The sequence below is a fragment of the Gracilinanus agilis genome, chromosome 1 (genome assembly GCF_016433145.1).
Source record: "Gracilinanus agilis isolate LMUSP501 chromosome 1, AgileGrace, whole genome shotgun sequence".
NCBI classification, from domain to species: Eukaryota; Metazoa; Chordata; class Mammalia; order Didelphimorphia; family Didelphidae; genus Gracilinanus; species Gracilinanus agilis.
The window spans coordinates 52,735,994-52,752,906 of NC_058130.1; the positions used below are offsets into that span (position 1 = coordinate 52,735,994).

Sequence of the window (16,913 nt, forward strand, 5' to 3'; positions counted from 1 at the left end):
TTTCCCCCTTTACTATCTTTAACCTGCTGCAATAAACCTACTAAAGCTACCAACATACTCATAGTTTAATTTTTAATTTTTATAGATGGTGACCACAATAATTCTTTTTAACTCATAAATTTAATAAAAACCATTTTTAACCCTTACAATACCTTTACTATTACTATAGAGGACAATATTATTCTCCAAGTCCTTCAAGCTTAAAACTGAGAAATCATTCTGGATTCCTCACTGTGTCTCACCTTCCATATCCTATCTGTTGCCAAGGTCTATGGATTTCAACTTTACAACATCTCTTGAATAAATACTCTCCTCTCTGACACTCTCACCACCTTTATCACCTCACACAGAACTATGCCAATACACCACTTATGGGTCTGTCTGCTCAAGTCTCTTCCTACTCCAGTACATCTCCTTCAGCCACTAAAGTGATTTTCCTAAATAGCAATGCTGACAATGCTGAGGCATCATCTATTGTTTCCTTAGGAGTTCTACATAGCACTTGTTTACTCTTAAATTTTCTTTCCTTCTTTCCTTAGTTTCCCAAAAAGTTAGGAAAAGATTCCAACATCCCCTCCAACATAAGCTACTCAAACTGTCTGATTTTTTTTTAGATGGCATTCCTATATCTCTTCTCTTATGGTAGTCACAGATTTTTCTTTCAAATATCCTTTTTCTAAAGGAAAAAGAAATATTAGAAGAAAGGATGCATTGCCATATAGCTACCAGACAGTGAACCCTAAATTATCTTTTCTGTCAAAATGCCTTCTCCAAGAGTATGCATATAAATGCCACTATTCACATATAGTCTGTTCCCAAGTCAACAACAAAATGTGTATTTGGATGGTTTTTTCCTAATTTGGGCAGATATCATTGCATACTTTGTCACACAGTTCTCTAGTGTGACCAAAATTTCTTTATATTTATAGTATAACTCATAGAAGTTAGAGGTATAATCTTTATTCATTTAATAGAATGAAGTTTAACTGATTGTCTTACATGGAGATTGTACTTACATATTTGACCTCAATTAGCATTATGTTCTCAGTTACCTTTGAGGCACGAAGAGTAAATAATGAATGAATGTAATTTTAATTAAAATTTTTCATTCTATCAATACCCTTGACTATCTTATCTCTCTTTTGACAAACTTTTGTTCCTTATGTAACAGTTTTAAGTCACTGTGCATATATCAATCTTATCTTTTAAAATATGCCAGATTCATAATTCAACTACTCTTCAGACAATGGATTTAACTCTTTTTTTATAATTAAAATTCTTCCTTAAACACAGAGACACTTTTTAACCTCTCCTGGGTATCTCTGGATAGCACAAATGCTTTTCATACAGTCACAACAAAAAACACCTTTCCCCCAACAGTTCAGCTGTCAATAAAGAAGTGTTTTATGTGCCAAAATTAGAGAACAAAAGTTCTCTTTCCCTACTTAAACAAAACAATAAAGTCATTTATTGAAATTAGACAAGTGTCTTTAACTCCAGGTACTCATCATCATACGGCCAGCTGTTTCAAGAATAAATAACATTTCTATCAGTTTGTTAATCATCTCAGTATTTATGCTTTGAAGGATGGCAAATTCTTTAACAATCTAAATCCTAAAACAGGTATTTATCTAAAAAAAACAGAAACAAGTTAACAATTTCACAAAAACAGAAATTAGGAATAGTTATACTTTATTGAGTCACGTGACATTAACAGGATCATTCTTCAAGCTGTCTCCAAGCCACGTTATTTATTGAAGTGAGGTAAACTAAGTCATTGACCAGAAAACCTGTTTTTCCCGGGGGAAAGTAGAAATCAGAAATGAGCTTTCCTGTGAAGGTCAGTCAGCTCAGAACCAAAACAACACAGTCAGGATCCATGAGAAAGTAACTCCCTTACTCACAGTCTAGGATATACAGGGAAAGTCCCACTACTAAGCAAAATAGCTCCCAGACAATAAGGTTTGCTTACTTCATCGAGGTTATGTCTCATTAATGAACATTGTTTGCTTTATATCTTGTACCTTATAAAAACTGCATTGTAATTTCAGTCCAGTGCAGCTTTTCACTAGGAAACTGCCCTGGCCAGTAAGTATAATTATAATTAAATATTGGTTCCATTAATCTGAACTTCTGGGTGTTTGGATTCGCTTTTTGAAGTAACCAACTTCATTATAACAGTTTGAAAAAGCTAACTGCAACTTCTCTGTAAAACAAAACAGAATTTCCTTTTATAATCAAGTGTTCTTATAGCTGAAGGAAGCTTAGAGATCATTTGGTTCAGGGCCCTCATTTTACAGATGAATAAACGACAAGTCCTTAGAGGCAGAGTAATTTGTTCAAGATGAGGCATGAAGCCCAAGTGGTGTGGAGGTAACCCGGATCACTGAGGCACGATGGAAAAGCTTCAAGGAGGGGCCCCGCCGGGCTAAGTCCAGAGATGCTCATCACAGAATAAGCAGAGCATCTTCAACCATAGCAATCCTCAAAGCCCAGCCTCTAGGCTCCTGGGGGTTGGCAGTGTTGGTGAAGTCATAGGTTCACTGGTCAACAGCTGGAAAGGCCCTCTGAGAGCAGCGATCGGAATGCACAATCTCCACGGTAAGCTCTTGGCAAACAAACACCAAAGCAAGACAACTCCTGCTTTCAAGCCACTTAATGTTAATACGGAGAGAGCACACCCAGGGCAATGGTGAGCAAGGAGGGCTATTTTGGTTCTAAACATTCCTGGGATGATGGATGAGAGTACCAGGGGACTAGACCAACACACTCCTTCCTACTTCCAGAGTTGGAAGGGGCAAGGACGAGGCTATGAGAGAAGCAGCTTAGCATCGGGGGTGGAAATGGTCACAGAGGACTCTGCATAAGGCCTGTAGCTCGCAGCTCTGAGTGGAGGCCTTCTCAGCCCTGTCGCCTCTGTCCTTAATTAAAGAGTGGCTTTTCTGACTATTTAATAGTTCTGCTGTTTTCAAAGTCAACAAAGGTTTGCATTAAATATATATTACTCCAAATGCTCCTCATAGCAACCTTTGACCTAAGTACTATGAAGCTGTTTCATGACTGGCAGCATGATTTGGTGATAAAGGTAGGTTCCTGAAATAATAATGTTAAAGTATGACACCTTTTTAAAATTTGCATAGTTTTGCATGCTTGCTAGAATTAAAAGATGGACTTCTTTTTTTAAAAACTATAGGCAACAAATTATACTACATCAGAAACTTTATTTTTAAAAGAAAAAATGTGCATTATATATAATTTTCTAAATTTTGTACTATGAAAATTCTCTAAGATCACAATTTTTTGGTGAAACTTGGATAAAATAATCTTATAATAACTGATATACAAATTTGAACAATTTTGTACTATTCATTACTAAATTAATTGTTTTGATAGATAATTTCTAAAACGTAATTTCCAATTCTATGTCTATATTTTGTAATATTTAGTAACACCTATAGGTAGGGTAGTAGATAAGAGCATTAGGTCTAGAATCAAGGAGACTCAAATTCAGAAGTTCAAATCTAGCCTCAGGCATTTACTAGTTGTGTGACCCTGGGGAAGTCACTTAACCTGGTCTGTCTCAGTTTCTTCACACATATACATATATATATGAGAGACTAGGATGTCTCTAGAGTATTAGAAAATATTATTGTAAACACAGAGATATATAGATATAAATATCTCTTATGGGTATATGTATGATACACATACACACTGATATATAAGTGTACAATATACACATATATGCACAAATATACAAAGTCTAAAACAATTAAAAAAACATTTTTCTGATTTAGTACCTACACGTGTGTTAGTTACTAGTACTCTAAGACATGCTATGTATGCTAATAGCTTCCTAAATTAAATTATTAAATTAACCATTGACAACTTGCTTGTCTCTTTTTTTTAAGGTTGTAGGCCTTATATACATTAGGTTAAAGCAGTTATAAGTCTGGCTTTAAAGACTGAAATTTAAGCAGTTATTAGATGCATTTTAAAAATAAAAAAGCAAACAAATGTGGACTTTAAATACTGTATTTCTGACCATATCTCTGTCTGTCTTTCTGTCTCTCACTCCCCTGCTCCTACATACTCAATAACCTCCAATGGCTCTCTATTACCTCCAGGATCAAAGACAAAATCCTATTTGTCATTCAAAGCCCTTCATAAACCAGCCTCCTCCTATGTTTCCAATCTTCTTCCCCATTACTGACAGGTACTCTTCAGTTCAATGATACTGGCCTCCTGGCTGTTCCACAAACCAGACACTCCATTTCTCTGGCTGTCTCCCATACCTAGAATGCACTTTCTCCTCAACTCTTGTCTAGGCTTCTCTGACATGCTCCAAATCTCAATTAAAATTTCATCTTCTACAGGAAGACTTTCCCAATCCCTCCTAATTCTAGTGCCTTCCCTCTTATTTCCTATTGATCCTATATAGAGCTTGTCAATATTTGTTTGCTTGTTGTCTCCCTCATTAAATCAGGAGCTTCTTCAAAGCAGGGACTTTGTCTCTTGTTGTATCCCAAGTACTAGAATGGTGTGTCTGGCACACAGTAGAGCTTAATGAGTATTCATTCATTGTTCATATTACATTTTACACTTGTTTGCATTGTACAAGCAAAAAGCTAGTGTGCCCCCCCCCCTTCAGTAGAATCAGTTATAGGGCCTTTTTTGCTAGTTTAGTTAATACTTCTACACAAGTTATAAACTGACATGCCAAAGAAGACTTGGAATAAAGTTTCCAGAAGCAACAGGACACTGAAACTCTGCATTCCACTAAACCTAAACAATATGGGTCACCCCACAAGAGATAAAGCATTCTGGAGAGGTGTAGTATGAATGGTTGGCTCTGAAAAGTATTTAAGAAATATGATTATCATTATCTTTCCTGATGTTTCATTCGAATTGTCAACTAAGGGGCCACAGTTCTGTCACTTGAACCTTAGGAAGGGAATCTCAGAGAAAAACTTGAGGAGAACAGTAGGCTACGGTGCCATCACTGTGACACAGAGAGAGAAGAACAGGGGGAAGCAATTAATACTATCATGGATAACCTGCAAGATTACCAGCTGGCTTCAAGAAACTGAAAGCCAGCAATCATCCAACTAGAGTCGACTCAGGGTAAGTCAGCATCTGTGTTGCCTATCCCCAAACTAGGATCAGGAGCCTGAAAAATCCAGGAATGCAGTGATCATCACATTGCAAACTAATGGTATAATGGTCCCTTAAGGACCACAAAGGATTTTCTGAAAGTTTAAAGCTCCTGGACTAAGTTGGACCTCTGATCATTGAAGTGTTAACACAATATCAGGATAAAGGAAAAGGTAGTGACAGGATATCAGACAGGAGAGGTCAACATCATTAAGGTCAGTCCCACCAAATGTGTACACAGCCTAGTTCTAACACAGAGTACAAAATCAAGGAACTAAGGCTGGACAAATGAGTAAGCAAATAAACAAAAGATAAAGATCTACTATGAGGGCTCAGATACATTTTGACCACAAGATCAACTAGAATTCCTGGAAGAAATTATACAAAAGATTTTTTTTTCTTCTTAAAGAGAATTTTTTAAAATAGTATAAATGGGATGAGAGATGGGGTGGAAGAAAGAATTAGAAAAGAAATGAAAATAACAGAGGAAATTTTTAGAAAGAGAATTAAGAGCTTAGTACAAGAGATACAAAATTTATCCAAGGAACAAACTCTCTGAAATTCAGAATGGCCAGACAGAAGTTAATAACTTCATGAGACAATAAGAAATAGTAAAACAAAGTGAAAAAATTTTAATAGAAGTAAATATATGGTATTTCATTTCAAAATTAACTGATAGGGGAAACAGATCAAGGAAAGATAATTTAAGAATTATTGGTCGACCTGGAAAATCATGACCAAAAGAGGTAAAGTTTTACTCCCTTATACGCCTCCTTTAGCCAAACAGTGGTCATCACCACTCCCTATGCCATTCTGCCCTTGCCTTCCTTTAGCTGCAGAACATGTACAAAGATTTGTGTAGTCCTCAGTAAGGGATCAGAGAGAAAAGAAGGTCAACTTCTGGAATTGCTGATTGCAAACACTCAAATTCCATCTTAGTCTTAAATAAATGTCATACATGGAAATGAAGGGAGCCAGAATGTTGGCAAAAATAATAAATGATTGGAACTTCAATAGGAGAAGCAAAGATCTTTTACTCCTCACAACCTACCGATATAAAGTGCCTCAAAAGGACAAAAATCAAAATCAAAGGAGTGAAAGGGTTCTCCTGTAGGGCTCAGCCTTGAAGGTAGGCAGGGTTTGGGCATTTCCACACTATAAGGGGGTAAATTACACCTACCAAAATGCTACCTGATCATCCCTACCCCACTCCACCTACCAAACCAGATTTGGAGAACAGGGCAATCTCTAGGTTCTCGGGGGGCTGGCTGAGGGCACCACAGATGTACCCGAGAATAGTGAGACTTGGAGCCCAACGCTGAAGAATGCGGAGCTTGGGTGCAGAGGTAGGGCATAGACTGGAAATATAGCTTCAGAGTAAAAATCACTCTGTAGCCCTCCTCACTCAGACTTCTGCCTGGGAAGGGAAGAAAAAACTAACACAATGATGGCCACCAACACCCAAGAACTAAAATCTACAACTAACAAAAAAAAATAAGAAAAAGCCTCTGACCCTGGATAACTTCTATGGATAAAAATGGCAGACTACAGAGGCGACAGCAGAGAGCAACAAACAAGCCAACACATCCAAACTTTCCACATAATAATTGGAAATTGTTCACAAGCTCTCGAGGAACTCAAAAAGGAATTCAAGAACCAAGAACTTGAAGGAAGAAGAAAAAAAGGATAATTTATACCACATAAAAATGCACATGGGAGGGGGAGGGGAAGAATGCTATTATAAGAAGGAGAGAATGAGAGTGCTAATAGGTAATACTTAAACCTTACTCTCAGTGGAATTAATTCTGGGAGGGAAGAGCATCTAGATCCTTTGGAAGGAAGAGGGGAAGGAATTTAATAGACCTTAAAGAAAAATAAGAGAGGAATAAGAAGGTAGGGGGTGGGAAGGAAAGTAAAATAAGGGTGGGGAATAGGGGGACTGATTAAAAGCATAACACTAGCATAGAAGAAAATAGTGAAACAAAGGGCAGGATTAAAAGAGGAAATCAAAATGATGGGCAATACACAGGTGACAATCATAACTCTGAATGTGAATGGGATGAATTCACCCATAAAATGGAAGCAGATAGCACAGTGGATTAGAAACCAAAATCCTAACATATGTTGTCTACAAGAAATACACAGAAGGCAGGTAGACACACATAGGGTAAAGGTAAAAAGCTGGAGCAAAATTTAGTGGCCATCAACTGAGAAAAAGAAGGCAGGAGTCACAATCGTGATATCTGTCAAAGCCAAAGTAAAACTAGATCTGATTAAAAGAGATAAGGAAGGTAATTACATTCTGATAAAAGGCAGTATAGACAATGAAGAAATAGCAGACTCAACATGTATGCACCAAATGATATAGAATCCAGATTTTTAAAGGTGAAACTATTGGAGCTTAAGGAAGAAATAGATAGTAAAACTATACTAGTAGGGGACCTGCACCTTCCTCTATCAGATCTAGATCAATTAAACCAAAAAATAAATAAGAAAGAGATAAGAGATATGAGTGAAATCTTGGAAAAATTAAAGTTAAACATATATGGAGAAAAATAAATAGGAACAAAAAGGAATACACCTTCTTTTCAGCAGTACATGGTACATTCTGTAAGAAGGAAAAATTTAGGTATTTATAAATATATATTAAAATATGTGGCCGCCAGGAATCAACAATTTAGGTTGATTCCGTAATTAAATCAGACCCAAGTCAGCATCGGGTTGAAGAGTTTATTTACAGTCTGGTAGGTTAAAAAGTAGGAATAAAGAGAAAAAGGAGAAAGGCTAGTCCAGGCCAAAGGCCTAGACGGAGAGAGAAGAAGGTTATAAAGCTTAATAATGAAGCTGTAAGCCACAGGGCCCAACAGCCAGATAGGCAGAGTTTAGAATTGGCCCAGCTAGGCCAAGGAAGTCAGCCTAACTTACCCACGTGACAATATAGAGCGTAATCTGTCTGTGGTCTCAGGAGATGCTTCTTCTTCCAGTTCGAGACGGCAACTGCCCCCACAGGAAGTTCACTAACTTACTTAAAGAGATAGTGTCTTTCATCACTTCCTGTGGTCCACCTCTAATTCAAATGGACAAATGGCAGTTTCTACATTGATTTGGACTGCCCAAAGGGCAGTCCCTTATTCTTGATTTGTTACTTATTGTCACGTGTGGGTAACTCGTTTCCCCTCCCCACTAAGGGAGGTGAGAGTGACATCATTAGCACGCCTGGGTTGAGTAGATTTTTGACTATTAATGGGATCGAGCTAATTCTATTTACACAATTCAAAAAGATTGACTATGAACTAGGGCATAAGAACATTGCAAACAAGTGCAAAAAAGCAGAAATAATAAATGCAAACTTTTCAGAGCATAATGTAATAAAAATGATAATTAGTAAGGGTACACGAAGAGGAAGATCAAAAATTAATTGGAAATTAAATCATATGATTCTCCAAAATTGGTTGGTTAAAGAACAAATCATAGAAACAATAATTTCATTGAAGAGACTGACAATGAGGAGACATCATATCAAAATCTATGGGATGTAGCCAAAGCAGTACTCAGGAGAAAATTTATATCCCTAAGTCTATATATCAACAAATCAGAGAGGGAAGAGGTCAATGAATTGGGCATACAAATTAAAAAACTAAAAAGAGAACAAATTAAAAATCCCCAGAAAAAAACTAAATTGGAAATCCTAAAAATCAAAGGAAAAATTAATAAAATTGAAGGTAAAAGAACTATTGAATTAATAAATAAGACTAGGAGCTGGTGCTTTGAAAAAACAAATGAAATAGATAACGCACTGGTTAATCTAATAAAAAAAAAGGAAAGAAGAAAATCAAATTAACATTTTCAAAGATGAAAAGGGTGACCTCACCTCCAATGAAGAGGAAATTAAGAACTATTTTGTCCTATTATATGGCAATGAATACGGCAATCTAGAGGATATGGATGAATACTTAGAAAAATATAAATTACCTAGATTAACAGAAGAGGAAATCGAATACTTAAATAATCTCATATGAGAAAAAGAAATTGAACAAGCCATCACAGAACTCCCTAAAAAAAAAAAATCACCAGGGCCAGATTCACAAGTGAATTCTTTCAAACATTTAAGGAACAACTAATCCCAATATTATACAATTTGACAAAATAAACAAAGAGGGAGTTTTACCAAATTCCTTTTATGACACAAATATGGTACTGATTCCAAAGCCAGGAAGACCAAAAACAGAGAAAGAAAACTACAGACCAATCTCCTTAATGAACATAGATGCAAAAACTTTAAAAATAGAATACTAGCAAAAAGACTCCAGCAAGTGATTACAAGGATTATTCACTATGATCAGGTGGGATTTATACCAGGAATGCAAGAATGGTTTAATATTGGGAAAACCATCCACATAATTGACCATATCAACAACCAAACCAACAGAAATCACATGATTATCAATAGATGCAGAAAAAGCCTCTGACAAAATACAACACTCATTCCTATTGAAAACACTAGAAAATACAGGTATAGAAGGGCCTTACCTAAAAACAATAAACAGTATATATTTAAAGCCATCAGCAAGCATCATCTGCAATGGGGATAAATTAAAAAGCCTTCCCAATAAGATCAGCAGTGAAACCAGGATGCCCATTATCACTTCTATTATTTAACACTGTACTAGAAACACTAGCAGTAGCAATTAGAGAAGAAAAAGAAATTGAAGGTATTAAAATAGACAATGAGGAGTCTAAACTATCACTCATCACAGATGATATGATGATCTACTTAGAATCCTAGAGAATCAACTAAAAAGCTTGTGGAAATAATCAAAAACTTTAGCAAAGTTTCAGGATACAAAATAAACCCATATCATCAGCATTTCTATTATCTTTCCAACACAACTCAGCAGCAAGAATTAGAAAGAGAAATTTCATTTAAAATCACCCTAGACAATATAAAATATTAAGAAATCTATTTATCAAGACAAACACAGGAATTATATGAGCACAACTAAGAAATACTTTCCACACAATTAAAACTAGATCTAAACAATTGGAAAAACATAAATAGGGAGGACGAGCTAACATAATAAAAAAAAACCTATGAAACTACCAAGAAACATTTTTACTGTATTAAAAAAACTTTAACAAAGTTCATTTGGAAGAACAAAAGATCAAGATTATCAAGGGAAGTAATGAAAAAAAATATGAAGGACTGGGGCCTAGCAGTACCAGATCTTAACTATACTATAAAGCAGTGGTCATCAAAACAATATGGTACTGGCTAAAAGATGGAAGGATCACTGGAAGAGACTTGGGTAAATGACCTCAGCAAGATAGTGTACTTGATAAACCCAAAGATCCCAGCTTTTGGGACAAAACCCCACTATTTGACAAACACTGCTAGGATAATTGGAAAACAGTATGGGAGAGATTAGGTTTAGATCAACATCTCACACCCTACACCAAAATAAATTCAGAATAGGTGAATGACTTAAATATAAAGAAGGAAACTATAAGTAAATTAGGTGAACATAGAATAGTTTACCTGTCAGAACTATGGGAAAGGAAAGATTTTAAGACCAAGCTAGAGATAAAGAATATTATAAAATGTAAAATGATAATTTTGATTACTTTAAATTAAAAAGGTTTTGTGCAAACAAAATCAATGCAACCAAAATTAAAAGGGAAGCAAGAAATTGGGAAAAAAATCTTTATAACAAAAACCTCTGACAAAGGTCTAATTACTCAAATTTATAAGGGGCTAAATCAATTGTAAAAAAAAATCAAATCATACCCCAATTAATAAATGGGCAAAGGACATGAATAGGCAATTTTCAGATAAAGAAATCAACACTATCAATAAACACATGAAAAAGTATTCTAAATCTCTTATAATTAGAGAAATGCAAATCAAAACAACTCTGAGGTACCATCTCACACTTAGCAGATTGGCTAATATGACAAAAAAGGAAAGTAATAGATGTTGGAGGGTGTGTGGCAAAATTGGGATACTAATGCATTACTGATGGAGTTGTGAATTAATCCAACCATTCTGGAAAACAATTTGGAACTATGCCCAAAGGGCTTTAAAACATTGTCTGCCCTTTGATCCAGCCATACCACTGCTGGGTTTATACCTCAAAGAGATCATGAGGAAAAAGACTTGTACAAAAATATTTATAGTCATGCTCTTTGTGGTGGAAAAAAATTGGAAAATGAGAGGATATCCTTCAATTGGGGAATGACTGAACAAATTGTGGTATCTGTTGGTAATGGAATATTATTGTGCTGAAAGGAATAATGAACTGGAAAGACCTCCAGGAACTGATACAGAGTGAAAGGAGCAGAAACAGGAGAACATTATACTCAGAGACAGATACACTGTGGCACAATCAAATATAATGGACTTCTCTACTAACAGCAATGCATGATCCAAGACAATTCTGAGGGACTTATGAAAATGAACGCTATCCACACCCAGAGAAAGAAATGGGGGAGTAGAAACGAAGAAAAAAACAACTGCTTGATCACATGGTTTGATAGAGATATGACTGGGGATATAGACTCTAAGCAATCACTCTAGTGCAAATATTAACAATATGGAAATAGATCTTGATTAATGACACATGTAAAACCCAGTGGAATTTGGTTCTTTGGCTACAGTGGGGGGGGGGGGGGGAAGGAAAGAACATGAATCATGTAACCATGGGAAAACATTCTAAAGTAATTAATTAACTAAATAAACTTACTTAAAAAATAATAAGTGATTGAGTATAACTATTACAGAGCTGGAGTAAATCTCAAAGCCATTTCTCAAAGCCTTTCCTAAATAGCTATCCCATGAATGGAAATGAAGACAGGAAATTTACAATGAAATCCTAATAAATGTCACAATTACCTGCTTCCTGAATCTGAAGCAGTGAATACAGGAGTTTCCGGAACTTCAGATAAATGAGAAGAATCTACTGCTGCATCTTGTTCCATCTCTTCCTGAGATTCCACCTTTGATTGGTGTAATGGGACTGTAGCTGAGCTTAGATCTTTGCATGTTGGTTTATTATCCTCTCCTCCTAAAAGAAAAAGGTAAAAGCCATGAATAAATACATTTTTATTTTTGTTTTTGTTTTTGTTTTTTTAAACCCTTAACTTCTGTGTATTGGCTCCTTGGTGGAAGAGTGGTAAGGGTGGGCAATGGGAGTCAAGTGACTTGCCCAGGGTCACACAGCTGGGAAGTGTCTGAGGCCAGATTTGAACCTAGGACCTCCCGTCTCTAGGCCTGGCTCTCAATCCACTGAGCTACCCAGCTGCCCCAATAAATACATTTTTAAAAGAAAAATTAAACCCTTTCTTTTTTTTTTAATTTTTAAAATTTTTTTTAATAAAAACCCTTACCTTCCATCTTGGAGTCCATACTGTGTATTGGCTCCAAGGCAGAAGAGTGGTAAGGGTAGGCAATGGGGGTCAAGTGACTTGCCCAGGGTCAAACAGCTAGGAAGTGGCTGAGGCCAGATTTGAACCTAGGACCTCCCGTCTCTAGGCCTGACTCTCAATCCACTGAGCAACCCAACTGCCCCCTAAACTCTTTCTTAATGTTAACACTCTTTTAAAACAATTAGTTTATTTTATGATTAGAGGTAATATAATGGTCCTTTGAGTTCTCATGAGTTTTTTGCTACTTTGGGGAATTTAAACAAAAAGGAAGGAGTACAATAACAAGTGCTTGAACCTCTAATCTGGAAAATTACTGTTATTTAAGCAAGATTTGGCTCTCTGCCTTAATTTACATTCATATTTTTCTCTAACGACTAGCTTCTTTATGTTTAAGATAAAATGTAGTTGACTAAAAATGTCTGGGTAAAGACTAGCAGAATACATTCCAGTATTCACTGACCACTGGAAACCAGGAAACACTGGGAATAAGTAGATCTCCCAGAATGTCCCTTGGACAATAGGCAGCACACATTCAGCTCCTCTCCTGTGAGATGAATGCAGTACAGATCTTCCTCAGTCTCTCCAACCCTGTCACAGCTCAGTTCTCCTCTCTTTTCACCTTTGCCAGTTGTCCCTGCTATTGCCACTTTCCAGCTCAAGCCTCCATTGTGCCCCCTCCTCACCCCGGGCACTACTATGGACCTCGTGCAGTCATGTCAGGCTACTTGGGCACCTTGCCTCCACAAACCCTCTAGTGATTTTCCAGACTATTCCTCATTTAGTCTAAAGTCTCTGACTGACCTCCTGAGATTGTTCTCTGGGCTAAAAGGATGAGATGAAGTCAGCCCAAAGCCTCTATTTACATATACTGACAACATTTTATATAAAACCTTGCTGTGTTTATGGACCTCACTTTAGGCAAACCTCCAATGTAGCCTACAAGAAGCCTTACCTCAGAGGAGGCTGCTACCAGGTCTTGTCTACAAAATCTGCCCCGGAGACTTATGGGACTTCCCCAGAATCAAGTGTAAGATGAGAAATCTGAACCGAGATCTTGCTAATTCCACATCTGGCAGTTTTTCTTGACATTCTGCACCATCTCTCATGTTTCAGGGGCCTCCTGGTCCTCTGTAAACTATATGTCACTTTTTATACTTCCACTCTCATTTTCTCTTTTTTGTTTTTTACTATGTGGAAAAAAAGGAAGGAATTCCATGTGAACTGGAATGACCTCCAGGAATTGATGCAGAGTGAAAGGAGCAGAGCCAGAAGAACATTATACACAGAGACCAATACACTGTGGTAAAACAGAATGTAATGGACTTCTGTACTAGCAGTAATGCAATGACCCAGGACAATTCTGAGGGATTTATGGAAAAGAACGTTACCCACATTCAGAGGAAGAACTGCAGGAGAGGAAACACAGAAGAAAAACAACTGCTTGAACACTTGGGTTGATGAGGACATGATTGGGGATGTAGACTGGAAAGGACCACACCAATGCAACTATCAATAATATGTAAATAAGTCTTGATTGATGACACATGTTAAAACCAGTGGAAATGCACGCTAGCTATGGGGCAGGGGGAGTTTGAGGGGTGAAGGGGAAAGCAAAAACATGAATCATGTAACCATGGAAAATTTTTCTAAAAATTAAAAAAAATTAAAAAAAAAAAGAAAACAAAAAAAGTAAGTCCTATAGTGCTTTCACTTGTAATGCTAGTAAAAGCTGAATAAGTAATTCAGCCAAAAATGAATAAAACCCATCAAAAATATCTTATTCTTCTAATGGAGCTTTTGAGAAAATAACATTTCTCAAGGAATTCTTAAATATTTTGAGGATTACTTTTTTAAAATACATTCCACATAGAGAAGAAAAAATATAATTACTAAATAGATCAAACTGGCAGAGATTGAAGCCTCTTATCCAAAGAACTGTAATGGCCATCACTGATGGAAAAAGTAACTTTACCTGACAGGGAAAAGACTTGACTATGTGTACCACTATGGCACACTCAATAATTGGGTCCCTTAACCCCCCATGATCATTGCCACCTCTCAAGGTTTGTTTGGTTTTTAAAATAATTTTATTCAAAGATATTTTATTTCCCCAATTATATGTAATAACACAATTTTAACATATAGTTTATAAAATTATGAGATCCAAATTGTCTCCCTCTCCTCTCCTGGAACACACCCTAAGTTTTACAGGTCAGCCAGGTAGAGGAATAAATAGAATGCCAGGCCTCTTCAAAGTCAGGATGACTCATTTCTATGTGTCCAAATCTGGCCTCAGACATTTATTAGCTGTTTGACTCTGGGCAATCCACTTAACCCTGCCTGCCTTGGTTTCCTCATTTGTAAAATGAGTTGGAGAAGCAAATGACAAGCCACTCCAGTATTTTTGCCAAGAAAACCCCAAATGGGGTCACAAAGAGCTAGACACAACTGAAACAATTCAATAACAAAAACAAGTTAATAGTGTTGGGGAAAGTCTCAAAACATGAATAAAGAAAAGCCTATCCAAATAAGAATCTTGGAAGCTCTCTAAGAATAAAACTCAAAAATTAGCTATGTGTTGTGTGAAATTCGGGGGGGGGGGGTTCATACCCCTAAAATCAGTCTAATGAGCAGACAGGAGGCGTGATGCTGGCAGAGTTCACGTGGCTTTATTCAGAGGTGGCGGGGGGACAATGGCCATAGGTGAGGCACTACCACCTGCACATAGGTAGCAAGCTCACAAGGAAGGGAGCAAGGAGGCATGGGTGAGGCATACTACCTGGGCATAGGTAGCAGCTCACAAGGCAGTGGGGAGGGGGTCACTAAGGGTAAGGGAATACTTGACTGGGTATAGCCAGTATTCCTCACAAGGGGTGGGTGGGGGAGGAGAGGGAGGGAGAGAGAGAGAGGCAGAGGCACTCCACAGTCTGAGGTCCCACTTCTTCCAAAGGAGAGATTGCTATCTCCTAGTGGAGGGTACCTAACTTTACTATTTTTCTATAGGAAGTTACCAATCTATAATTACTAATCACTGGATATTGGGGAATAATGCACAAATTTCATTCCACACAGCTAGAACTCTCAGAAATATACTAACTCTTGAAATACACTCTCAATTAGGCTGACTGAAAATTCAAGAAATGGAACCTTTGGACAATTCTTCCACTCCAAAAGGGTTATAAAAAAAATGACCCTTGAAGGATTTAGAGGGGGAGACTCATCAAAAGGAAAGAAGCTGAAGATATGATCCAAAAGAAAAACTTAATAAAAACTGGGCAATGATCAAGGCAGACAAAATGAATAGGAAAGAAAGAAACCGTCAAGTGGTAGGCTTAGTGATCTAAGGATAATCTGTCTCAGAATTACAGTTCCTTCAATGAACAGTTGTGAAAAGAACCTGAACTTAAAGAGAATTGCAGCTAAGGGTAACTATCTCAACACAAGATTTCTTATCAGCTAATTACAGAAAGTCTAACTACTATACATGCAAGTTTGTGTAGCACTTTTTGAAGTTTCCATGTGATAAGGGGAATTCTTATCACTAAAAAAAGTTTTCACAAACTTTAATAAAGAGCAACATGACTTATTTTCAAAGACCGATTGAGCTAAGAAAGTTTATGGAAGAACGTGATTACTGACCCAGAGAGAAAATTAACTCCTAAAACTTCTAGCCAGAGTGCACACGTTCAAGGCTTTACTTTTGAAACAATGAAAGTTTATTACATTGGGAAATTATCAAACACCAAAACTCTTAGCAATTTCAACTAACAAAAGGAATAACTGATACTTGCCTCAGAGGGTCTGAAACATCACTATCAACATAAATTTGACTGAATCCCTTAATGTAAATTGGTAAAAGGACCAAGTGGTGAAGCCCACTTGGATAAAGCCCCTCCTCCAGGTGTTTCTCTTCTAAAAAGGAAACCCGTCAGACATACCCAGCACCAAGTGAAGCATAAGGCTGTAATCGTCCTATAAAAAGAACACAAAGTGGGAAGCATCATGGAGTAATGACAGAAGCAAGCAACTAAGAGTCAGGATGCCATAGGTTAATTCTTCTTTTAACAGTTCTTAGTTTTGTTCTGAATTGAGTCATTTTAACTGTCTCAGCCTCAGTTTCTTGCTCTACAAAATAAGGATAATGGAGCAGATAATTTCTAAGGTCTTATCCAGCCTAATGTTTCATGAAATAAAATAATAGCTAAGAATAATAACATTTACAAAGCATTTTAAGGTTTGCAAGGCAACTCTCAAATAAAGATCTCATATCTAAAATACAGGGAATTCTATCTAATTTTTAAAAATAAGAACTATTCCCCCAATTGATAAATAAAAGA

General features: G+C 36.7%; 1 protein-coding gene across 1 annotated transcript in view; it reads right to left on the minus strand.

Moving 5' to 3' along the window:
* Window positions 1–16,913, minus strand: part of RAD18 (RAD18 E3 ubiquitin protein ligase) — a 123,807-nt gene that overhangs the window by 46,321 nt on the left and 60,573 nt on the right. The window contains exon 12 of the mRNA XM_044675981.1: window positions 12,044–12,212. Within this exon, the coding sequence (XP_044531916.1) occupies window positions 12,044–12,212 (169 nt within the window). The remainder of the gene's footprint in view (window positions 1–12,043; window positions 12,213–16,913) is intronic.